Below are 27,878 nucleotides of genomic sequence, written 5' to 3' on the forward strand. Positions count from 1 at the left end.
CTTGTGGGTTTCACTTTATAAGCAAAGTAAAGGCCTGATGGAGTCTTACTCCTGTCATCAGTGCTATTTAAAATCGGTCATGCTTATAGTAGTATACACATATATATTTATTTATTTTGTGTGCCTTTTATATAGTTGGAGGTGCCTTAGTGACAGTTTTAGCTCACCTATAATCTACTTTATATGTATATTTGTGTTCTGTCTGAACGTGATGTTTGTCTGGCGTGATGTTTACTCACTTGTAAGTTACTTTATGTATGATGTTTTCTGTTTAAATGTTCTGTTTAAATGTTTAATTCTGTTTTGATACAGTGTGAGTTCATTAAGTAACTAAATACTCCAACTATAAAACCTACACTCACCCTTATCTCTATTATTTTGTTGGGTGTTATGTTTTTCTAATGTATTTCCAAAATATCATACCCAATATTTTCAAGTGATGTTTGCAGGAAGTAGCTTCTTAAATTACCAGAAGTCAGGTCAGGTTTAGGATCATCATGATCACCCTGCTACTGGTGTTATGTAACCCAGTACTGCCTTGTAGAGTGTGCTTTTTTAAGGCAAAGGTTAGGAAAAACAAACTCCAACTTAAAAATCCCCTGCCTTGGGGCTCTTGGTTGAGTAAAAGCTTGAGATGGTGTCACAATAAAAATACTCATCTTGCGCAGATGTTAACAGCATCCAGCTATGTCTTGAAGAAGGCCTCCTAGGCAAAGACTTTAAGGGTAGGCAGATAAGTTCTGCTAACCAGCCTTAAACCCTTTCTTTATTTATTAGGCTGGCGTAGATGTAAATCTGTATTACATTGTTTTCTTTTCAAATAAAGTTAAAGTTTTTAAACTCAGTATCATGATTCTGAGGCAGGCTGGTAGTAAGATTTGCTGAACTCTATAATAGCTCTCAGAGAGGCTGATTCCATCAACAGCTGCAAAATATAAGAGTATTAACAGTGACATAATGCGCATGGATGGAGTCCCTATTAATGCTTTTGGTGCCGATTGTTGAGGCTATATAAGGAGCCCAATTTTATGACTTAGGGTTAAGTAACAGGACTAAAAAGGTTGCATAGCTCATTGCTTGGGAGGCCCAGCTCTATCTATGAATGAGTCAAGTTCTCTTTAAACTTCAAACATCCCAAAAGTAACCCAAAATATTAAACATAAAAAACTATCCCCACTACCTAAATGTTTTAATATATCTTGCTGATATTTGTGGTCTGCACACCTTTAGATGTAATTTCGGATCAAATTGACCATGCTCTCTCTATCTTTAACACTCTGCCAATATTGTTGTTATATGTCACTTCAATGCTCATCACATTGACGGCTTGGCTCTAATGCTACTGACCCTGCTAGCACTAAAGCCTATAACTTCTGCATTTCTCTATCTTACTCACATAGTTAATTTTGTGACTTGTTTTCCTGACAGCCCTAATCATTTACCTTCACTCCTTGATTAATGCCTTGTCTCTGATCCTACATTGTGTTCAGTTTCTCTTTTTTCTCCTTTAGGTGGTATGACGATGCAATAATCTCTTTAAATTTTTTAACTTGTAATTCCTTTTTGGACTCATCCTACCATCACATTACTACTACCTAAAGCTGTCTGTAATTCTCTTTGTAATTTTCCTCTCAGCTAAAAATTGCGCCTCCTACATAACCATTTGGATTCAGGCAGGAAAGAAAACTTTTATTCCTTCTTGTTGATTCCAAGTCAAGCCTCATTCGACTCTATGGTTTTCACCCTCTTGTGCAGCTGCTATATCTATATAGCATCGATTTTTTGAAATAATAAATAGTTATTTTGCAACAACTATTTATTATTGCAAAAAATCGATTTAAAAAGGTTCTGTCAGATGCTAAGCTGATTTATTCTCAGTTTACTAAATCTCTTATCTTATCTTAGAAGGTAGGTTCTTGAGACTTCTGAAAAAAAACCAACAGCGTCATTAACAAGGTAAGTCTAGCATTCTATCTCTCATTTATGGGACAGATCTTATAAAGTCTTCCAGGTATAAGGTAGAACTATTTGCAAAGAACTTTTCTTCTAAGTCGACTTATGAATCTTATGGCCTTTTTCTTCCTTTAATTCCAATTAAGTATGCTAACCATTCATAACCATTCCAATTAAATATGTTAGACATTCAAATTACTTCAGCTTCTGTTGCTAAAGTTATATCTGGATTAAACTCTTCTACAGCTTGTGGTCCAGACAACATTCCTGTCACAGTCTTACAAAATTGTTCTCCAAAACTCTTTTCAATTCTCTCTAAACTATTTAATAATTTCTTGATTTAGCTGAAAAATGGCATCTGTTCCAATTTTGAAAAACTCCAGTGAACATTCTGACCCTTCCAATTATTATCCGATCTTCTTTCTGTTATTAGTAAGGTCTTTAAGCCTTTGATAAACAAATTTCTCACATCCCATCTTGAGTTGTTGGGAGTGAATCATCAAGAGTACTGATTGGGCAATATTATCTGAGCAGTCTTCAAAATTCTGGAAAACACTTTCATAAGTTTTCAATTTTTTTTTTAAAGTGTTTTTCAGCAAGCCGGAGAGAAGCTTAAGTAAGAAATAGCTTGGTATTGGAAGCCAGAGTGATTTGAATGTCTAGCTATGATTAAACTTTTTCTTTTGGACGAAAGGAAGAGTGATAAATAGGTTTAGGAGTCAAATTAGAGTAACATTTTTGTAAATTTTGCAAGTTTGTATGTGTATCCTATGGCAAGACAGTACGATTAGACTTATGAGAACAGAATTTTAGACTTGCTTTTGTTAATGACATTGTTAAAAATTTTACATCTTGTTTGGTTATTTATGCGTCCTGTTTTTTTTTAAGGTATACTTTAACTATAAAATTACTGTTGACTATGATTTGTGTATAAACTTTTTCTTCTAAAAACAAATCTCTGTAGGCTTTCAATGCTCAGTCTAGTTCAAGCTCTGTAGATTATCTGCACAAAATACTCAACTACACTACCAATGTGATAAATGCTGTTAAATAAAACTTTATTATAAACACAGCAAGTTGCTAAAATTGGTACTTGATGGATAATTAAACCCAAGCAGGTAAGTTAAAGAAACATATATTAAATTATAAAAACAAATCATCTGAGATAAAGTATATGATTTAGTAATCTGAGACCTTAATGTTAGAAACCTTTTTATATTGATTTCTTGCAGTAATAAAAAAGTTTTCAATCTCCAAAGAGTTGTTCTTTTCAATAAGAAACAAAAATGATTACAATTAGGAGAGAAGCAGCAGCACAAGAAGGATAAAATCATCCAGTCTAATGAGGCTTGATTTGAAAACAACAAAAAGGAATAAAATTCCTAATACCTGAATAATAAAATTTTACATACCTGAATCCAGGAAGTTATAAAAGTAACCCAATTTTCAGCAAAGAAACAAATGACATCAGCCCAAAAACATAAAGAAAATTACATAAAGAATCCCACCATACTGTAACATAGAAGTAAGAAGATAAGATGGAATGGTGTAGAAGAAGTGAGAGATTTTTTTTTGAGATGCTTTTATCAAAATCATAGACTTGAACCACCTAAAGGTTATCAAAGAGAAACTGATCATAAATAAGGATCAGAGTTAAGACACAGATCAAGTAGTCAGGACAAATGATCTGCAAAAGCAAATTAAGTTTTAGTGGTATCAGGGCTAACCCAGACCCACTTTTTACCACAAAGGGTATACATTGAGCTTTAATTTAGGTAATATATCAATTTTGAGGTAAGTGCTAGCATCTGTAGGGGTCGCACACAAAAACAGATTTTATAGCATTTTAGAGAAAAATGGGGTTATGGTTAGAAATATTCAGCTTAATTGTGTTTCATACCATTTAATTTTTGTGGTTTAGTTATACAATATAAATTCTCTAATAATATAATGTTTTAAAAAAGGAACATAACTTTAAAAATGCTTCCTTTAAGATAAGTACCAACATAAACTTTCAAAAATGAAAAAATATAGTCAAAAATTTTTTGATGCTATAAAAAGAAAAATACATGTATAGCTACTTTTATTTATATCTTTATTTAAATGTTTTATTTCTATTGTGCTTTCCAATCAAACTTTGGCATTTTTTCCCTAGATTCCAACAAGTTTTTTACAAATTTATAACACTTTTCATAGCTATATCTAATTTCTGATGCCTTTGTGAATATTCCAACAATTCTTTCCATATTTTGACTATGACAAGAATGTTTTGGAATACTTAATGGACTGTCATTGGATTTCAAAATATCTTCATTTAAAAAGACATTCAGTAAAGGTGGTGAATTAACTTACTCAATGTCCCAATTTACCAATTCACTATCATCATTGGCTCCAATATTTAGTGTTACAGGAAGTTTAAATTGTCTATTGTGTTCATTTGTAATTTTGGACTTGAGTTTCCTTTGTATTGTACAAGATTTACGTCATGCACATTCAAATTAATAGACAATAAATGATTTAAAATCTTTAGGAAATAGATCTTTAAGAGAAAGAAATTTTGAAGTTTCCAGTGATTTTTTTTTACAAAGTTATGGTCAATTTTTCCTTGGTTAACTCTGATACTTTTTTAATATATTGAAGTTTAAAATAATTAGAGCTATTTATGTGTTCCAAGATGGTGAAATTTTGTTAATATTGTTAAGATAAGAACTATGGATTTTTTTTAATTGACTGAAACAAATAAAGGTTGCATTTAAAAACTTTAAAAAGATAGTTAGATCAAGTTTAGTTTGTTTGTTTTATTATAACTTCTATAGATTAAGCATTTTAAAAGATAAACTTTGTATGAAAATGAAGTAAAACTAAAAAAGTTTTTGTAAAGTCTTGAGAAATTGTTTTTGTGAAAAACTATGGTAACTGTGGAACTGTTTGTTTTATATAGAGTTAATTCCAAAGAAGAAATTTTAGGTCTTTTTTACTTTTCCAACGGTGAAAGAAATGAACTTATTATTGATATAGTCTAAAAATAAATCTTGGTTGTCAAGGTATTTGTCCAAAGTTACCCCTCTGTCCAAAGTAACCACATTTCATGGTGCTCATGCTTTTAAAGATTTGCTTGGTTACTTTTTAACAAAAGTGAAGGAATCCTTTATGCAAAATTCAGAATTGAGTCTAAAGATATAAGTGATCATATACTATAGAGGAGATGAAATCTTCACTCAAATGAAAGTGGTTTTGGTAGTTTTATTTTGATAGTTGCTGATAATAAAATAATACTGAAATTAAAAATTTTCGAAATCAAAAATATTTTTAGAGGTAGCTCAAGCTCCTCAAACACCCAGTTGAAAATTACTCTAAAAATGTAACATTGTTACAAAAGGTTAGTGAAAAAAAAAGTTAGATGTAATAAGTTGTACAAAATGCAGCTTAACCAGACCAATTTAAATAAATTTTAAACAAAGAATAGTGAATAGTGAAAATAGTGTTCATTGCCAATTAGTGAAAATAGTCATCAATGTCAAAGCCACATCAGGAGCCCTAAAGTATGACTTTGAGTTAATTAGTAAGAATGAGACAACTGCATACCTAATTGATTGGGACTCCGTCTATGAATGTGTTGAGTTCTCTTTAAATTTAAATCATTCCTAAAGAAACAAAAAATATTAAACATAAAAAACCATCCTCACTACCTAACTATTTCAATATACAATTTGCTTTCATTATTCATATCTAATTCAAGAAATCAGGTATGAGTCCTCTGACCATTTTTTTATTGATAAGGTTCTATTTAGCACCTCTTCACTTTATCATCTTTCTCTTTTTCTTTATTATTCTCCTTTTTCTCAAGACTGTCCTATTTTAGATGTTAATTCTGATCAGATTGAAGAATTCCTTTTCCTTTATCCTTTGCCAATACTGTTGTTATTATTGACTTTAATTCTCATTACACTTAATGGCTTGGTTCTAATGCCCCTGACCCTGCTGATACTAAAGCCCTTAACTTCTGCATTTCTCCATCTCATACTCAGATATTCAACTTTGTGACTTGTTTTCCAGACAAACCTAATCACTTATGATAGCTCCTTTGTTAAGTTGGGGTTAGTCATAATGTAGGAATAAATATTTATTAAATATATAATCTATATATTAATATTAAGAAGCAGCCATATTGAAACGCGTGCTATTACAACTCAGATAAACTACTTAATGGTTCATAATTACAATAATATATATAACGGCCATGCAGATAACATCATCCTAACACTCCCACATGATGTCAAAATCTAAATTTACCAAATATTTGTCATGTTCCAAATAAAACATAGCTAAATATTTTCATAGAGTCCCTTTTAAATGGTTTCGTAAAAATATCCACTAAGTTTTCGTTAAAGGTACATATTCTAAGGTTATCTTTTCATTATGAATATACTCTCTTATAAAATGGTAACGTATATCACTGTGTTTTAAATGGGAATGTTTCACTGTATTCTTCGATAAAGCAATTGAACCTTAGTTATTGCTTTTAACATTCACTGGTTCTGTAATTTCCACAAAAAAATCCTTCAGGAATTGGATGCTACCTCATGGCATGTAGCAGATATTGCCATATACTCAGCTTCACATGTTGAAAGGGCAACAGAGGCTTGTTTCTTAGATTTCCATGCTATGATTGTCCCTTCTGGTAAAGACTAAAACAATAACCAGTAATACTTCTAAGGTCATCACAGAACGCTCCCCAATCAGCATCACATAATCCATCAATCTAATACTTTACTGCATTATTCTATAAGTTAAGGAATAGTCCAGAGTACCTTTCATATATTGAAAAACATGTTTAAGCATTGTCCAATCTCTGTTATTTAGTTTTGACAAATTTTGAAATAATTTTGTGACAGCAAAACTAAGGTCTGGACGAGTACATATCATTGCATAAACCTATTCCTACCATTTCATGATAAAGTTTGCCTGAATTTATTTTGTTTTGTGATTCTTCATCATGTAATTTTAGATTTGTTTTACACGGTGTTATTCTAGGTTTACAATCTCCCATTCCGCATCGTTGTAATACATAAGTAAGATAAACCTTTTTGGTTCATAATTGTTTGTTCATAATTTTATAATTGTTGGTTCATAATTGTTTTATCAAAACTTGGAACAAAAGTTATTCCAAGAAAATTTAACATTATTCCTGAATCTTTCATTTTAAATTTTTGGTCAAGTTATTCTTTAAAATACTTCATGGCTTTAGTGGAACTGGTGGCTATAATAATGTCATCAACCCAAATTAAAATAATACCTTTAGAACCATTTTCATTGTATAGGGGTTGGATTCAGATTGAGTAAAACTCATTTCAATAAGACAATCTTTTTGTTTTTTTGTTTTTTGTTATTTCACCTCCCCAAGGCCCAGGAAGCCACTACAGATGAGGAGGCTACTTAATTGTGGTTATAACCCTCTCTCAACTCTATAACTACGAAACACGAACCTTGACGAACAAGGCCGCTGCGCGGAGAAACAAGTTGAGCGCGGTACTATCAGGGACGTGGTAGGGATCGAACTCGGAACCTCTCGCTTATGAAGCGAGCGCTCTACCACTACACCACTACCGCATAATAATTTTAATAATTTGTTCCAGTTTCTCTCACTTTGTTTAAGACCATAGAGCAACTAATTCAACTTCCATATTAATTCACTATTAGCTTGTTCATAGCCAGGTGATTGTGAAGCATAAATTTCACATTCTATTGGAGCATGTGAATATGCACTTTTTGCATCCATTTGGTGTACAGTTAGATTTTTATGTAAAGATAGATTCATAATTATCCTTAATGATTCAATTCTAGCTGTGGGTGAAAATGTTTCAGAGTAATCTACTCCTTCAATTTGATTGAAACCTTCTGCTACATATCGAGCTTTATATATTGGATTATCAGGTTCACCTTTCACTGAGTAAATCCATCTACCTCCTATTAGGTTTTTACCATTTGGTAAGGTAGTAAGAGTGTATGTATGGTTTTTATTTAATGATTTTATTTCTTCATCTGTCACTTTCCTCCACTCACAGGCTTCTTCGCTTTGAATGGCATCACTGTAAGAAGTGGGTACTTTTACAAAATACCCACAGTGTTATAAAATGGGTTCTAACCTTGACTTTCTGACCCGAGAAAACCCTTTTGTGGAATGATAGCCCACACTATGGGGATCACTTGGATATAAGTGTTAAAATCAGATTACAACGTCCTGGCAAGTTATTGACAGGTCCGTACCGAACGACAAATGGGTGCGGGGGGGAAATGAAAAAAACAAATTTTACCGACAAGATTTTTTTTTTTTTTTTTTTTTTTTATAAGCCAAATTTCAGTTTTAACCGACATAAACCATAATTTTCGAGTTTTCCGTCAAAAACCGACAGAATATAGTACAAAATATAGGTTATTCCAATAAATATGAACTAGGGAAACAAAATGACATATTCTGAAAGTTTATCGTGTATCTAAAATGAAAATTATGCTTTAAAACAAATATTCTAATGCAAGAAAAAATCATTCTAAAATGGCTCTTTTCACAAGCAATGTGTACTATTAAAGTCCGCAAGGCAGTATTGCAACTTTTTACTGTATTCAGGATGATGGTTAGGTCGTTTGTGGGTCAAATCATTATATTTCAACCAATGGCTTGAGGGGTACGATCTCTAATTTTCCTGATTTTTACATATTATTATCTAAATGATGTAAATAGGTTAAATGTGCAATTTCAGAGTTCCAAGTGCAACGGTTTAGAAATTATAGCCTTACAAACACTCTCAGGTAGCCCCCCTCGGTTCCTCGAATCGTAAAAATAGACAACTTTAAGGCCTTATAACTTTTTTCTAACTTTCAGCAAGTGGCTCATTTTTTCTAGAACTATTTTCTAGATATTTCTGTCTTAAAATTTGTGATTTTCATTAGCTTGTATCATGTTAGAAAAAAACTACAGCCTCCTAAACTTTGGAAAAATTCTGAAAAATGCTAAATAAAGGCAAAATGAAGTTAACTGTAGTATTTTTCTATTCATCAACAAGTCCTTACATGTTAGTTTTCTAATTAGCTTCAATGGTCTACAACAAATTGGCAAAATATAAGCAGCTTGTTACATTTTAGAAATCAGTTTTATCTAAAAATATATAGTCCACTTTACTAAAAAGTCCCATTTTCAGCCATTTGGGGATGGCTCGTAAATTTTTCTAACACTTTGTATTGATCTGATATTAACAGCAAATAAGGCCATTAGATCTAACTATATAAAAATGTAAACATCACAAACTTGTCATGTTCACAACAAAAATGGCAGCATTTTTTATTAACCCTATTTTTCAATTATCAGGGCTGAATAGTGTTATTGGAAACCAGTGCCCCTCCAACCTGCTTTCTGGCCCATGTGAGGGATGTAGCCTATCATAAGTCATTTCTTAAAAAAAAAGAGATATGGTTGGTTACTTTCTCCTTGATCTGGACTTTATACCGGATAGGAGCACAACTAAAGGGGTAATAACTATATAGAGCCTGCATTATTTTTAAAAGGTGACACTCAAAAAAAAATTTAGTTAATCATAAAATTGCGATTTAATCTTTCTTATGACGATTTTTTTATAGTTGATTGAATTGCTAATAATTCAAGGCAATAGTAGGACAGTGGGTTCATACATTACTGGCAATATGAAGTATAACAAGACTAATCAAGCCATTACAATTTTGATTTAATGTTTTGTTTAAATAAGTTTTTTAACAAAGTATGAGTTTCAATTTTATTAGTTAATTTTAACTATTTATCTAAAAATGCAATGATTCTATATAATATACCCTTTTGCAAATGTAAATATATAAGCATTTATAACTCAAAATAACTTACCTTGATATTTTTCTGTTCAATAAACTTTGCTATTGCAGTTTGTTTCCATTTTTTTCATTACATTATTTGTATGTGTTTTTAATTGTTGGATCTTATATATGTATGTATGTATGTATGTATGTATGTATGTATGTATGTATGTATGTATGTATGTATGTATGTATGTATGCATACATACATACATACATACATACATACATACATACATACATACATACATACATACATACATACATACATACATACATACATAGATATATATATATATATATATATATATATATATATATATATATATATATATATATATATATATATATATATATATATATATATATATATATATATATATATATATATATATATATATATATATATATATATATATATATATATATATATATGTAATCAAATCATTATTGAACTTACTTCTCCTATATGACTTTATAGAAAATTATACATAAGAAGGTTCAATAATATTTCATCTTAATTAAATTTATTAGATAAACATGAATACTTGTTCTATTGGTATTGAACTAAAGTTAGATTGTCATAAAAATACATACTGCAGTCAGTCTGAAATTTCAGAAATAGTAAATGAAGATAAATACTAGCTGACCTTAAGAACTGGATTAAGAAATATTCATTTGCATACAACTTGCACTCACCATAGGTTACAATTTATTAATTACTATTCAACATACCATAAATCATGTTGTGACCCGTTCTCAATTCATTCAAAGATTGTTAAAGGAAACCTGACAACTGTCACTCTGGAGCATAATCAACTGGACTCTAATTTAATTCCTGGGAAAAAAATATGTTTTGGTTGTGTAAGAAAAATCAAGAATGTTGAAGAAGTTGACAAGAGACATGATCCAGATTACATATCACCTGATAACTCTGTCACACAAATTGATACTATAAATCCTTGTCTTGTTAAATTCGGTGTGTCTCCTATTAAAAGATCATCCAGCATGAGTATGCTACAAATAGACAATAAAATAAAAAAGAAAGTTAAGTTGCTAAATGAATCATTGAATGCATCTGAACGAGATGAGCTTCAAATTAGTATGCTCAAAAGTTCCTCTTTAGATTTTATTGTAGAACAGCTTAAACAAAAGTTTCGTAATGAGATCAATATTTCACAAAAAATAAAATTGCTCACTTTAGCTCCAGTCCATTGGACTATTCAGGAAACAATAAATGAATTTAAAACAACACAATATATGGTGAAGCAAGCTAGAGCTTTGCGGGATGTTAAAGGAATCCTTGGTGAAAGATCAACAGACATAAGAAATCCTAAAAAATTGACTACTGAAGTTGTAAATCAAATTGTCAACTTTTATGAGGATGATAGTAACAGCAGGTTATTGCCAGGAGCAAAGGATTACATTAGCATAAAGACAGTTGATGGTAGACAGCACATTCAGAAACGACTCATACTATGCAATCTTTCAGAATTTTACCAGAAATGGTTAGAAGAATCAAAATCTAATGGTGTAGTAAAGGTGGGACTGACATCATTTGCTCTTTTAAGGCCACAACATTGTATTGTTGCAGGAAAATCTGGCACGCACACAATCTGTGTTTGTATTGACCATCAAAATCCAAATCTTATGGTTAAATCATTAAAAAATGAAATAAAGTCAAAAGATCTGATGGCCTTAGCTGTATGTTCAATAGAAAATAAACCATGTATGTTTCATGAGTGTGAGAAGTGTCCTGGAAAAAAGAGAATTGAAAAAAAGTTAAATGAACTGTTAGGGGATTCAGCAAATGAAATAACTTATAAGCATTGGTTGAAGACTGATAGATGCTCCTTGGAAACTATAGTTAAAAGTCCTGATGAGTTTCTAGAAGAGTTAACAGACAAGTTATATAACCTCACAAAACATCATTATGTCAGCAAATCACAGACATTCTTTTTAAACCAGCTCAAAGAAAACATGAAGCCAATTGAATGTATTATGCAAATGGATTTTGCTGAAAATTGTTCATTTATTATACAAGATGAAGTTCAGTCATCCTATTTTTCCGAAAATCAAGCAACTCTCCATCCATTTGTCATATATGTGCAATCTTTAAATGGAAACCAATCACCAGAAAGCAAATGTTATTGTGTTATATCTGACAATCTAATTCACAATACTGAGGCAGTTTTCAGTTATGTTTCCAAAATCATACCAATTCTGAAAGAGGAATATCCACAAGTTCAGAAGATCAATTATTTCACTGATGGTGCAAGCAGCCAGTATAAAAATAGGTTAAATTTTCATATCACAATATTTTTTAAAAATTTTGATAACAATTAACTATTCTAGACAAACTATTTTCAGCCCTTGAAATGATGTTTTTGAAATTGGATACAAAATTGGTAATCTTTAACTGAATAGGTTTTTTTCTTATTGTATTTTAGGTTTAATTTGAAAAACCTGTGTTTTCATGAAAAAGACTATGGACTAAAAGCAGACTGGCATTTTTTTGGGACTGCACATGGAATAGGTGGTACAGTGAAAAGAGTTATTCATAACCTATCCCTTCAAAGGCCAATTGGCAATCAAATTTTGACACCGAGGGACATGTTCTTAGTTGCTAAAGAAAAAATTGAAAACATCAGGTATATATCATGCTATTGTCAAAGTGTATGTACATTTAGGTTATGATATTTTTTCAAATAATTGATGTCTAGTATCCTATATCATAATAGGCATTTAAACAAAAATAATAAAAATAACGTATGAATGTTTAGTTATAAAAAATCAAATAGTATAGAAAAGGATTCCTTAAAACAAGACCTTACTAAATACATATTTGGAAATAGAATTATGATTTATGTTAACTCTTTTTCAGATTTATCTACATTTCTGAAACCGAAACAGCTGCTATTACACATAAAGTGCTTGCTAAACGATTTGAGAATGTTCCTGCCATCAAAGGTACTCGCTCACACCATTATTTCTCACCTCAATCATGCTGTTTAAAAGCTTATGTAACATCAATGAGTAGTACATTTGACTCTTTTCACATGCTGAAAGATACTTGCATTAATACACAAAAATCAATGAATACTGATATCAATATTAATGATTGGGTATTGGTGAATTATTTTGGTGAATTCTTTCCTGGAAAGATAACTGATCTTAAAGGTGACACAGTTTGTATTAGCTGTTTACAAAAAGCAGGCAATTATTTCAAGTATCCAACAACCACAGATATCCATTGGTATCCAGTTAGTGACATTATTGCCACGTTACATGACCCTGAGCTCAAAAACACTAAAGGATTTTACTCTTATCTTATTAAAAAAAGGATGAAATGAATTATCATATATAATTGTTTTCAACTACATTATTTTGTATTGCCATTATTAAGGGAGAATACAAGAATTTTGTAAAAAAGATAACTATGCTTTTCACATAAACAACAATGCTGGGCTAGAAATGGTTTTTATAGCAATTATATAAAATTTTGTAAAACAAATTACAGATAGTGGGTTACATCCCTCACATGGGCCAGAAAGCAGGTTGGAGGGGCACTGGTTTCCAATAACACTATTCAGCCCTGATAATTGAAAAATAGGGTTAATAAAAAATGCTGCCATTTTTGTTGTGAACATGACAAGTTTGTGATGTTTACATTTTTATATAGTTAGATCTAATGGCCTTATTTGCTGTTAATATCAGATCAATACAAAGTGTTAGAAAAATTTACGAGCCATCCCCAAATGGCTGAAAATGGGACTTTTTAGTAAAGTGGACTATATATTTTTAGATAAAACTGATTTCTAAAATGTAACAAGCTGCTTATATTTTGCCAATTTGTTGTAGACCATTGAAGCTAATTAGAAAACTAACATGTAAGGACTTGTTGATGAATAGAAAAATACTACAGTTAACTTCATTTTGCCTTTATTTAGCATTTTTCAGAATTTTTCCAAAGTTTAGGAGGCTGTAGTTTTTTTCTAACATGATACAAGCTAATGAAAATCACAAATTTTAAGACAGAAATATCTAGAAAATAGTTCTAGAAAAAATGAGCCACTTGCTGAAAGTTAGAAAAAAGTTATAAGGCCTTAAAGTTGTCTATTTTTACGATTCGAGGAACCGAGGGGGGCTACCTGAGAGTGTTTGTAAGGCTATAATTTCTAAACCGTTGCACTTGGAACTCTGAAATTGCACATTTAACCTATTTACATCATTTAGATAATGATATGTAAAAATCAGGAAAATCAGAGATGGTACCCCACAAAGTTTTCTTGAAATTGGTTGAAATATAATGATTTGACCCTTGTACCTTTGCCTATGCACTTGAAAGTTGTGATGCATTGCCTCTGTTGCTTGTTCTGAGTAAAGTCCGAGAGCTTGGCCGTGTTTGTCAATGAAATCTTTCACATGAAAAAATACAGCATGAACCTTGGGTGTCACAGAAACATTTTGCAGTGCCACATAAGCCACTCTGAAAGCTTCAGTTTTTTGTACATAACTTGGATCAAGAACGCATCCAAAACAGGCAGACACTACTGCATTGAATTTTCGAAATACATCAACTAATGGTATTGCAGCATAGCATGAGTGCTTCTCGACAATAGATTGAAGAAGATCAATATTTTTTAGCAGCTTGCTGCACTCATTTCCTGCAAAATGCCCTCCATGATAAGGCTGTTGTTTAATGTGCAGTGAATTAGTCCAAAGAGTTCCTTGAGGGAAAACTTTTAGTAGGGCAGCAAAGAGATGATTGAAAACACCAATAAGGAGATGCAACTCCATTGAGGTATGAAGTCCAAAACTAATGTGCCACCAGCAAGATCAAATACAGGAGAATGAACAACATTCATGTAATCACGAGCTCTTTTGATGTTTGATCCTGCTGCATTGAAAAGTGAGGCATTCTAATCAAGAGATTGGAAAGTTCCTTATTTTCCTTGATTTAAAAGGTCCTTTGCACTTGACTCACACCAGGTGCAGGGGTGTGCACTTGAGTGTGCTTGGAGACCACAAATTATATTTGCCAGTTTTAGGTCACAAGACAAAACAAAATCTTGGTCTCTCATATTGATCAATTCGAAAATTTGAGACACATTTGAGTAGTTTTCTTGCAGGTCCTCAGAGACAGCAATAATAAGTTGCCGCTTAACTCCAGTGTCCTTGAAAAACTTGTTTGTGCAATTGAGTTTTGCTGGGGGAGTGTTAGGTTCACGATTTAATTCAATAATTCCAAGCCTTACTTTCAGGAATCCTCCCCCACCGTCAATTCCAACTTTCACAATATGATTGTTTGATGTGCTTCTCATAGAAATGAGTTCATTTTTAAGTTCTTTGAAGTCCTTGCAATGAATGACAGTCCTTCCACATCCAGCATGATCTTTAATCAATGAACTCTTGAAATGGTGAGAAAGCTGCTTACTAACTGCATCAAATTTTACAGCATAGTTTTTCTCAACAATATGTTGTGAAGTTGACTGATTAATTGTAGCAGCTAGTTTCTTGATGCCATTGTTTGAAAGCCCTGTGTTTGCCTGAACTTGAACAAGTTCTTTTATACTAATTGATGGGTTTGGAGGAAATAGTTTTCTAGCTGATGAGGAACCTAAAATAAATGCAGATATTGTTTAATTTCGAAATTTCTAAAATATCTTTTCATGAAAGTTAAACTTTTACCTGGCATTATTGGAAGCATTCTTCCACCTTGTGGTTGACTCAATCGAACAGTGCCATGTGGAGAAGAATCCTTACTTGAAACAACAAGAGCAGCAACTCGTTCAGATGCAACAGGATCCTTGGTTGCAACAGCAACAAGGTTATTTCGCAAAGTGCCCTTTGTGCAATGATGAGGTAATCCTCTTCCAATAATTGAAAAACAGTCAGAGCATCGTTTTTGGACAGTTGAAGATGGAGTATTTTGTGCTGAGCTCTGCAAAAGCTGAGTTTTCTGTTGACCATTATTTCTCAGTTTTCCAACAGAACAAATCAAACAGTCACATTGTGTGTCTCTAGTTTGAGGTCGAATTTTTATAGTCTCAAAATTGTAAAGTGATCTCCAGAATCCTTTCTTCTTAAACAAGAACGACACTTTTCACAAATTCCAAGTGGAACTTTGTCATTAATAAAATCGATCCTCTCATTGAGTATTGTTTGGCATTTTTCTTTTAGGAAAGGTATCAGTTCCCTCTGACATTTACTGAAGCAAAGAAAACAGACAGTTTTCCTGCAGTCTTGGTGGTTTTTTGCTGTATTCGGCATTTTTTTGTAAATTAGATGTGCGCAGTTTTGCTCTCGTGAATAAAGTAAATAAATCATGCCTTTTCCCGAAATTTTCCTGAAATTCAAAAACTGTCTTATTTTCACAGTTAAAAATAATTTTTATGAAAAGTTAAACAGAAAAACAGAAGAATAAAAAAATATTATATTTGTTTGGTAATAAAGGAAGCTTATCTTCTTGATATCTTTTAATTTTTCAACTTTTTTTTATGTTTTCATAAAACATAATGCTCTTTATGCTACAGTATGTTTGTTTACTTGAATTTAAAATTTTATCTTACTGTAAAAATGCAAAACAAGCTGTCATTTTGAATGTGTGTGTAATCAATAAATTCAGAAAATTTAAACATCAATAACTTGCCAGGACATTGTAATCTGATTTTAATACTTATATCCAAGTGATCCCCATAGTGTGGGCTATCATTCCACAAAAGGGTTTTCTCGGGTCAGAAAGTCAAGGTTAGAACCCATTTTATAACACTGTGTACCAGTAGTCAATATATTTAATGTAATCATTGTTTTCAGAATTGTCAATAATGTAATCATTTAAGTATTTTGGTAGTCTTCTAGTTCTCTTCTAGTTCTTACGGTTTTTAGTAGGTTGTATGTGTTGTAGTTTAGTAAGTTTTTTTGTTTTTTTTAGGTTATTTAGGTGCTCCCAGAAGTCCTTATGGTCTTATTACGGAGCACCGCGGGAGGTTGATGTTGATAATTTTGGTATGAGTTTTCAATTTCATCTTCATCATTATCATTAGGTGTTATAAGTCTAAAATTTTCAGTAAATTTTACTAATTTCTGCTTTAGAACAGAATTTGTTTCAGGGCTTTCCCTGTCATATCTTATAAAATATTCAATTTTACTATGTGAATCCAACTTATTAGTATCATTTTCATAGGGATAGCATATTGTTCCAAAGATAATTTCTATGGAACTCCATATGGAACTATTAAAAAGACTAAGCCAAACCTTTTTAAAGGTAATTTAAAAAGGTTTGGCTTAGTCTTTTTAATAGTTCCATATGGAGTGTTTTCAAGTCTACTACTATAACAACGATTTCTAAAATCAGTTGCAGTCATCATGGCATACATCCATAAAAATTTTGGTAACTTTGATTCAATAAGCATGCATCTGGCAACATCAAACAAGGTTCGCCAATTTTGTTTGGCATTATCATTTTGATAGGGAGAATATGGTGAGGTTTGCTCATGCTAAGTATAATACTTTCTTAGAAGTTCTTGAAATACCCTTGAAATATATTCACCTCCATTATCACTTCTAATTCAACTAACATGTCCAGATGGGTAAACTTCATCAAACTTGAATGAAAAAGTATTTACATTGCTATATGGAGCAATGTCTGTTAAGAACATTTTTGTAGCATGTTCAGAACTATAGAACTTTTCTGTAGCATCTGACTTTTGCTTTAAAAAATAAGTGAATTAACATTCAGAATAATCATCAGTAAAACTAATAACATATTTATATCCATCTTCAGCAATTGGCACAATTGGTCCAGCTAAATCTGTATACACTAACTCAAATGAATTTGTTGCCCTGATATTAGGATCTCTGTTATGTATATTTGTTTGTTTTCCTAAATTACATATTTCACAAAAATTACTATTACTATTGGTAATCTTCATACCTTCATCAACATTTTCTAATTTCTTGAAATCTGCAAAATTACAATGTTCTAAAATTTTCTGCCACGTATCAATGGTTTCTTTTTGAACTTTACTTGTTGAAGTTTTGATAATATAATCTACCTTTCTGGTATATTGGAAATATTGTTCCATTTTTAGCAATCAATTCTCATTTATTACTTTTAAAGTTGACTGTTGCACTTTTTTGTGCAGCAGCTTGAACAGAAAATATACAATTAGGGTAACTCGGTATAAATAAAGTATTTTCTAGTTTAACTTAAACTACTTTTCCATCCTCAATTAGTTCTACTGAAAGTGATCCTCACTTTAGGGCTACATTGTTAGTTTTTGTACCATCAGCCAACTCAATATAATGTTTGTCTGGTTTAAAATGTTCATCCAGATTAATAAAATATTTATCACTGTTAACTATATGAGTAGTTGCACCGCAATCAACAAGAAATGAGTCATTTTCGGATAAAAGTTGCATATTTCCTTCATCAACTTCAAATACATAACTTTGGTCGATGTTTTGATATGTCAACTTTTTAGCTTTATCTTTTTCCTGTTGCTGTTTACAACAAGATTTGTCATTATGAGTGCTTGATTTACACTATTTACACCATTTTCTTTCTTTGTTTGTATAACAATCTGTAGATTTGTGACCTGGAGTATAACATGTATAACATTTTGCAACAATTTTTATTTTTAAACTTCACATTATTTTTCATAATATTTTATATTTTATTTAACCTGATTACTTCTTGAATTTTCAGTTTCTTCAAAATTTCTAAGTACTTGTTTAAATTTTTGAAAACACTTAACAGTTTCTGATTGTGTTACGACGGCAATAAAAGATTTATATTCATTTGCTAATCCCTTTAAGACCATTGCTATTAGGAGTGAATCACAGACCAATTTTCAGATCTCAATGCTGTTGCTGATGTTTCTGCACTTCTTATATAGTTGATAATTGACCCCGAATTTAATTTTTGAAGAGTTGTAAGTTGGTTGTATAATGTTATAATTCTTAGTTTGCTACATCCAGCATAGTGTTGTTTAAGTATTGAGAGTGCTTCTCTTGCTTTATCTTGAGCATCTCTCATTACTAATGAAAGTGATCTTTTGTCTAGGTATTGAATTAATTCTTCAAACACTAATTCTTTTTCATTGTCATTGACTTCTTGAGTTCCAGTAATACCATCTTTTAAACCTTTAAGTTTCATATATCCTAATACTTTTATTTCCCATAATTCAATTTTTCTTTCATCTCCATCGAATAATAAACTTTGATACTGGCTTCTGGGCACATAACCTGTTAAGTTAGGGGTTAGTCATAATGGAGGAATAAATGTTTACTAAATATATAATCTATATATTATTGTTAAGAAGCCATATTGACACGCGTGCTATTACATTTCAGATTAACTACTTAGTGATTAGTAATCTCAATAACAAATATAACAACCTTGCATATGACATCATCCTAATATTCTTAAACTGTGTCTTGTCTTTGACTCTAACTTGTGTTCAGTTTCTCCTCTTTTTTCCTTAGTTGGTTCTGACCATGCAATGATCTTTATAATCTTTCATCTTGTTCTTCTTTAGACTTACCCTATTATCACACTACTTACTACTACCCAAAATCTAACTGCTGTTTTCTTTCTTTTTAGGATTTTTTTTTTTACAATGACCAAAATCTTTTCTCTCCAATATTAAATGTGCCTACATAACCTCCTAAATTCTGGTAGGTATGAAAGCTTTTATTCCAACCTGTCAGGCCAGTTTTTCACCTTCTTTTGCAGCTGCTATATCCAATCATAATGATTTTTTGATATTTGTTAAATAAACAAGTGTCTAATGAACACGTTTATTATTGCAAGAAATCAATGTAAAAAGGTGCTGTCTGATGCTAATTTCTATTATTCTATTTTTCTCCAGAACTCTCTTTTCTGCTGGAAAATGGCATCTGTTGTTGCATTTTTTTAAAAACTCTGGAGAACAATCTCACCTTTCTAACTATTATCTGATCAGTCTTCTGTATCATTAGCAAGGTCTTTTAGTCTTTGATCAACAAATTTTTAACATTTTGAGACAAATAACTTACTGTCTGATAATCACAATGGTACAATGGTTTTGATCTTCTTGTTCTATGGATGGCTTGCTAACTGTGACTGAAAGACTCTATTGTGCATTAGATAGAGGCAGCAAGGCAAGGGCTACTGCTTTTGACATATCTAAAACTTTCAATAAAGTTTGGAATGCAGGTCTTTTTTAAAAGCTTGCTTTACATGGTGTATCTGAGAAAGTCCCTATGATTATAGAATTAAATCATTTTTTAAATCACTTTATTAAGGTTGTCCTAAAAGGCCAACACTCTTCTTCATTTCCAGTTCTTCATTTTCTGAGGTAACTCAAGGTTCTATCCTTAGTCCTGTTTTGTTACTTATTTACATTATTTATTTTCCTGACAATCTTACACCTAAAGTGACTAAGATTAGGGTTTGCCCTAATCTCACTATAGATTTACTATAGATCTATAAGACACTGCAAGCCTTAATCTGTAAACAGATTAGGGCTTGCAGTGGCTTGTGGACTTTGACTCCAACAAAACTCAGTTATTTGCTGCAAGCAACTATTGCAATACTGTTGACATTACTATATTAATAAATAGCAACCCTCTCACTGTGTCTTCTTTTCTACATCTTCTTGGATTTTTGTTCACTACTAAAACCATATGTACAACTAACTGCAAACTTAACACCTGCTAATGTTGCTACTTTTTTTTGTGCTCAACATTATTTTGTTTCTGATTCCTTAACATATTTCTTATTGGTCTCCGTGTGAAATACTGCTGGTATATTTTGGGCTGCTTTATCAAACAAGCTCTTTCTTTTTTAGACAAAGACCAAATACACATAGTAAATGTTGTTAGACCTGCTTTATCTGCCAAACTTGAATTTCTTGCCCATTGTCATAAATCTCTTTCTCTTTTCTACAAATACTATAATTTTTGCTACTCAAAGTAACTTTTATCTCTAACTTCATCTACCAAAACTCATGCTTGACTCATCACTAAGCAAAGTCACATCCTTTTACTGTATCTGTCCCTGAATGCTCTAAAAAGTTTTATTCATCTAGTTTTTTAACGTGTTCCTCAACCCTTTGGAACTCTCTCCCATCTTGATGTTTTCTTGACCTTTTCTGTCAACTGTTTTCTTGTTCTTTAACTACTTCTTATTTTTTAGTGATTTCAAAGTAAATAGTGATTGCTGGAAGTCTTGTTGGGAATTAAAATATAAAAAAACTTGCATAAAAAGTTTTTTGCAAATAAAACATTCTTTTTTATGTTATATCTAAATTAAATATTTTATTCAATTTTTTTATTTTTGAATTCAATTTCTTATTATATTCCATTGACAAAAAAATTTTGCATGAGGGCAGCTAGAAGGTTAGGGCTGTCACTGTATATATAGATTTTCTATTTTGTAAAAAAATTATGTGAACAATAAAAATTTCATTAAGTTTATTTTACAAATTTTTTAGTTTTAAAAATTAGTGAATAAAAACGTTAAAGTATTTGTTATTTAACATAAGCAGTATAAATAAATAATGTAAATAAAGAATGAAAATTTCAATAAAAATTTTTTTTTTTATATAAGAAGTTTTTTTATTTATATAGGAGTAGTTTATGAAGGTCAAAGTTATGGACCAGCTGATTTTATTTGCAAGGAACCTGTTAACTTTATCTACATATGTAAACATGTTACAAAAATGGCATGTAATTTAGCCTTTGAAAATGCCTCAAGATCAAATAAATGTCATGCAGATGTAGAGATTATAAACCCAGATTGTGGACATCCAACTGTTATAAAGTGTTTTCAAAATCAATTGTTAAAAAATTTACCTTTAAAAGATCCTATTTCTGAGATAAAAGAAGGAGAAATTACTCTGCAGTTTAATAATCATCTTCAAAATCACAAATGCACATTTAACATTTTGTTTCATCGTAGATGTGGGCATAATGAGAAAATTCAATGTTTTAAGGTAAAAAACAAACATATCCAAGTGTGTGTGGTGTCTGTAGATATTAATAATCCTTTATGTGGACATAAACTATCTTTGCCATGTCATTTATCTGATTTAAATGATTGGAAACCTTGGAAAAATGAAACTTGCAGTAAGTTTGTTAATAATGTGTTGTTTGATGACTGTCCACCCCCTATCTTTCCCTCTAATGAACTTTTCAACTATGTAAAAAGGTGTAAGAGTAAAATTATTGTTCGAAGAAAGTATTGTGGTCATCAATACAGTATAGATTGTGGAGTTGCTTTTAACGAACTGTCAAATAAAACTTTACGTATTTGCAGTGAAGTAATAAAAGATGCACTTTTAAACTGTGGTCACAAAAAAACAATGAGTTGTTCATCATATCAAATATACAAAAATGACCCAGAAAGTTATTCATGCACTGAACAAGTTAGTATGAGTTGCTGGAATATCAAAAACTGTAAGGAAAAGGTACTAACAGAATGTTGCAAACGAAGTGATAGATATAGCTGCAAAAAGAAAATAGATTGCACTTGCTCTAATGGTCACACCATTAAAAAAATTCCAATATGTCAAGATGGATTCCTTATGGAATTATGGATTCCTTATGCCATGCTTGAGAAAGCTCAAGGCAAAGTTCTTGTGATTGATGAAGCTTACAACTTAAATGACAAGTGGTATGGAAAAGAGGTAAGATATTCTATACTTTATATTATTTAAAAAAGAAGTAAACTTTTACTTTTTAAAATTTGTTTTCTTATTAAGCATTGTAAGCTTTCCTTTATAATTTTTATTTCTATTTTTTCATTATCCCTGTCATATCACATATAGTGTTGATAATAAGAATCTTTTCTTGTATATTAAGGCACCTTTGTATCCAGATATCTTTTAATGTGATAAATCTATGCTTTTGTAAAAATTACTTTACTCAGTTTTAAAATAGTTTTTACGAAGGGAAAATGGGGTGCTGGGATTAATTTTTAACACCTATTTATTTATATAATTAAAAGAAAATGAATAAACACCATTAAAATAGACACTACTATTACATTTAAAATAAAAATAAAACTACCACTTAATTACCGTATAATGTAAATAGTATAATATTATAAATAGAATAACTTTTTTTAAAAATGGTGATGCAAAAATAAACTTAAATAAACTTTAACTTAATTATTTAGTATTACAAAAGTAAAATAAAAAATAACTAAAAACCAAATTTTAAAAAAACAGTAAAATAAAGACTCAAAAAATTGAAAAACTCATACAGAAAAAAAACATAACTAATAAAAAATTTGTAAATCTGGATTAGTATAAAAGACGCCCAAAATGGTAACAAAAAGATTATCTTATCAACAACTCTTGCAAACAAATGACAGAAAAAAAACAAGTTCTTTTGATGAAAGCTAGAGAAATATGAGCTTCCTGCGAGTGTATATAGTATAATAATAAGTCTTTAATGCTATAAATGTATGCAATAATAAGCTAAAATGCTCTGACATGAATAATGATTTAAATAATATAAAACTTAAAAATAAAACAAACTTGTTAAGCAATTTTTTCCCTCCAAAAACGATAATAGTTTAGTAATAGTTTGAAATAGTTTGTACTTTTCATCAACATCCTCTTCTTTTTTTTTTTTTTTAAATAACATTTAACAATAATGCCTTGTTTCCTAAACAAAAAATTCTTATTTTTTTATAAAATTGAGCTTTGAATAAACAATCTTTTAACTTATGTACAGGTGATTCAGTATTTATACCTTATTTTATAAAACATCCAATGAGTAAAAAAAGTTAATCACAAAAGTAAAAAGTGAGTGAAGCTAGTAGTACTGGTATGAAGTTAGTAGCCTTAAAAATATTTCTATATCTGGATATTAAAGAATACCTGAATTACAATTAGAACCATTTGTTTAATTTGTCTACTTGTGATTCTTGGCTTTCATTTGTATGTTTAGTTTATTTTTATTTGTACAATACTTCCATTTAGCATTGTGCTTAACTCAATACAAATAACTGTTTATAAACTGATAAAATACTTATATCCTTTGTTTATAATCTGATGTAATAATTTATATATATGTAAAATAAATAAGATACAAAATAAAAAAAATTGTTTTCTAGTATATAAATTCATGTCTGTTAAAATTTTAAAATGTACTTTCATATTTTTATGAAATTATATTAGCTTTTCTGTTATGATTTCTTATTAAAAAATATTATATATTTTTATTATTTTTGAATAGTTTTTATGAATGCATTTAAACAGTGTGAAAGTCAATTAAATTAAATTATTTTCATATAGAAAAACATCTCTTGTTTTTCTATATAAAAATATTTATTGTGTAAGTTAACTAAACTACTGGAGGCTACTGTATATATATATATATATATATATATATATATATATATATATATATATATATATATATATATATTATTATCGATTAAATGCAGCTAACTACCGTCTAGTTTCGCTCACATCTGTACCGTGCAAAGTCCTGGAACAAATTATCCAAGACACTATTTTGAATTGTTTATATAATGATCAAATTTGCCATATCACAGAACAACAGCACAGATTTGTTAGGAACAAATCCTGCATCACCAACCTTTTTGAGTCAATGGACATTATTTCTTCATCTTTGGCAGATAAGCAACTAGTTGATATAATCTTTCTTAACTTTGCTAAGGCTTTTGTCACTGTGCCGCGTCAATGTCTTATGCATAAATAAAAGCTTTTGGTATCACTGGAAAACTACTTTGCTGGATTGGTGACTTTCTCACTAACCAAAAAACAGAGAGTTGTGCTTGGGGAGTACAAGTCCAGCTGGCCAAACGTAACTAGCAGTGTACCACAGGGTAGTGTCTTGGGTCCACTTTTGTTCATCCTTTACATGAACAATTTGCCATCAGTCATCAATTACTTCCCTTGCAAGTTGTATGCAGATGACTGCAAAATTATTGGTCATACTAAAGATGCTTCAGACTCAGACAAGCTTAAATTAGATTTAAATGCTATCACGGAATGGTCTGAAAAATGGTACATGAAGCTAAACTACAAAAAATATATATATTTATATATATATATATATATATATATATATATGTATGTATGTATGTATGTATGTATGTATGTATGTATGTATGTATGTATGTATGTATGTGTGTATGTATATATATATATATATATATATATATATATATATATATATATATATATATATATATATATATATATATATATATGTATATATATATATACATTTTTTTTTTTTTTGTTATTGACCTCCTCAAGTTCATGAAGGCCACTACAGATGAGGAGGCTACTCAATAGTGCTTATAACCCTCTCTCAACTCTATAACTCCGAAACACGAACCTCGACAAACAAGGCTGCTGCGCGGAGAAACAAGTTGAGCGCGGTACTACCAGGGACGTGGTGGGGATTGAACTCGGAACCTCTTGCTTCTGAAGCAAGCGCTTTACCACTACACCTCTACCGTATATGTATATATATATGTATGTATGTATACATATATACACCACTACACCACTACCGCATATATATATATATATTTATGTATGTATATATATATATACATTTATATATATATATATATATATATATATATATATATATATATATATATATATATATATATATATATATATATATATATATATATATATATATGTATGTATGTATGTATGTATTTACATATATATATGCTTAACTCTGATTCACTTGCAACAAGGCTGCAAGCAACCACTATTAAGTTGGGAGTTACTTGAAAAAAGAATGAAGTTATAGAATAAGGAAATGGGTGACAGAAGACTTAAAAACTTAAAGGTTGTATGAGTCAGGAAAATATGAAGATGATAGAGAGGGTTGAGGTGTGGTTGTTTCCCCACACCTCAAAGGGTTGAGGTGTGAGGAAAAATACTTGGCGAATAAAAGTTTTTAGAGCATTCAGATACAGTAAAAGAATGAGATTTTTTTGAATGGCAAGTTAAGCAAGAATGAGTTTTAGTTGATGGAACTAGAGATAATAGCTCCTTTGAGCAGTGACCATGAAAGTATTTGTAAAAAAGAGAAAGAGATGTAACATTATGACAATGAGAAAGAAGCTCAAGCAAAGCTGATAGAGCAGGTCCAACTACATTTACAATGCGTTTTTGTACCTTGCCAAGAAGAGAAAGAGCATTATTAGAAGAACTAGGCCAAATATGACAACAGTATTCCATACAGGGACAAATAAGAGATTTATGGAGGTAAAGAATGAAATCAGGAGAAAGAAAATGGCGAGCTTGATAAAGAGAAACAATCTTAGTAGATGCTAATTTAGCAATCAATTATATATTTGTTTCCATGAAAGGTCAGTAATAAATGATAATCCAAGAAGACTTAAAGAAGAGGTTTCAGTGAGAGGGTTGGCATTCAATAATATAGGAATGTTGACAGTATTGTGATAGTTGTTTGCAACATGTAACTGAGTTTTGTTGGAGTTAAAATTTACAAGCCACTGTGAGCCCTGATCTGTTACAAAAGTGAAATCGGATTCAAGATTAGCCGCCTGTTCTAAGCAATCTAAGCAATAGTGGTAGTGGTGTAGTGGTAAAGCGCTTGCTTCATAAGCAAGAGGTTCCGAGTTCAATCCCCACCACGTCCCTGGTAGTACTGCGCTCAACTTGTTTCTCCGCGCAGCGGCCTTGTTCGTCAAGGTTCGTGTTTCGGAGTTCTAGAGTTGAGAGAGAGTTATAACCACTATTAAGTATCCTCCTCATCTGTAGTGGCTTTATCAGCCTTGAGGAGGTGAATAACAAAACAAAAACAAAAAAACAAAAACAAAAAAAGAAATTAATTGAAAAGAGAGAACTTTTTGTCAAGACAGAGGTATAAAGTTGAGTCATCAGCATAAAGAGCTACTTTAGATGTAAGGTTGTCAGGAAGATCATTAATGTAGATAAGAAATAAAAAAGAACAAAGGATAAAACCTTGAGGTACCCCAGAAAATACTGGAAAAGAAGAATTGTATGTTGGTCTTCAAGAGGACCAAAAACCGTATTGATTGTCTGACAGCAAATTATTTGATTCAAGATGGGACGTAAGAAATTTGTTTATCAAAGACTCAAAGACGTTGTTGGTAACAGAAAGAAGGCTGATTGGATAATAAATGGAATGGTCAGAATGTTTACCGGAGTTTTTTGAAAATTGGAACAACAGATGCCATTTTCCAGCAGGCAGAAAAACAAGACTCAGTCAAGCATTTATTAAATAAAGAAAATTGAAGAGAGTTCTGGAGAATATTTTTTTAAAACTATGACAGGAATGTTGTTTAGACCAAAAGGCGTAGAAGAGCTTAATTGAGGTATGACTTTAACAACAGAAGCTGGAGAGATTTGAATGTCTAACAATAGGTTAACCTATTTAACTGAAATGGAAGGAAGAGAATGGCCATAAGATTCGAGAGTTGAATTAGAAGAAAAGTTCTTTGCAAATAGTTCTGCTTTATCCTTGGGAGAGGTAATAAGATCAGTCCCATGAATGAGAGATGAAATGTTAGACCTATCTTTGTTAACAACACTATTGGAGATTTTCCAAAGGTGAAGATACGAAATTTAGCGAACTGAGAATAATGAAGCTTAGCATCTGAAAGCACCTTTTTACATCAATTTCTTGCAATCATAAATTCCTGTTTGTTCTTTAGAGAGTTGTTCTTAATCTTTTTTTTCAAAAGATGAAAAAAATGATTAGGATTAGATATAGCAGCTGCACAAGAGGGTGAAAACCATGAAGTCGAATGAGGCTTGACTTAGAACCAACAAGAAGGAATCAAAGCTTCCATTCTTACCTGAATCCAAGAGGTTATCTAGTAGGCGCATTTTTCAGCTGAGAGGGATAATACATCAGCCCAAGGACCTTCATTAAGAAAATCACAAAAAGAATCCCAGTCAGCTAAAGGGTAGTAGTAAGTAGTGCAATGATAGGTTGAGTTCGGAGAGAAAGTACAAGATAAAAGTTTTAAAGAGATCATTGCATGGTCAGAACTACCTTAAAGAAGAAAAAAGGAGAAACTGAAC

The 27,878-nt window shown here is 30.9% G+C and overlaps 1 protein-coding gene across 2 annotated transcripts in view; it reads left to right on the top strand.

The window, feature by feature from the left end:
- LOC136084825 (uncharacterized) overlaps positions 1-27,878 on the top strand; it is a 154,678-nt gene that overhangs the window by 85,976 nt on the left and 40,824 nt on the right. For both annotated transcript variants that reach the window (XM_065805871.1, XM_065805872.1), the window contains one exon: positions 21,427-22,484. In XM_065805871.1, coding sequence (XP_065661943.1) covers positions 21,427-22,484 — 1,058 coding nt within the window. The remainder of the gene's footprint in view (positions 1-21,426; positions 22,485-27,878) is intronic.

This window comes from Hydra vulgaris, chromosome 09, assembly GCF_038396675.1.
Source record: "Hydra vulgaris chromosome 09, alternate assembly HydraT2T_AEP".
In the NCBI taxonomy this organism is placed as follows: Eukaryota; Metazoa; Cnidaria; class Hydrozoa; order Anthoathecata; family Hydridae; genus Hydra; species Hydra vulgaris.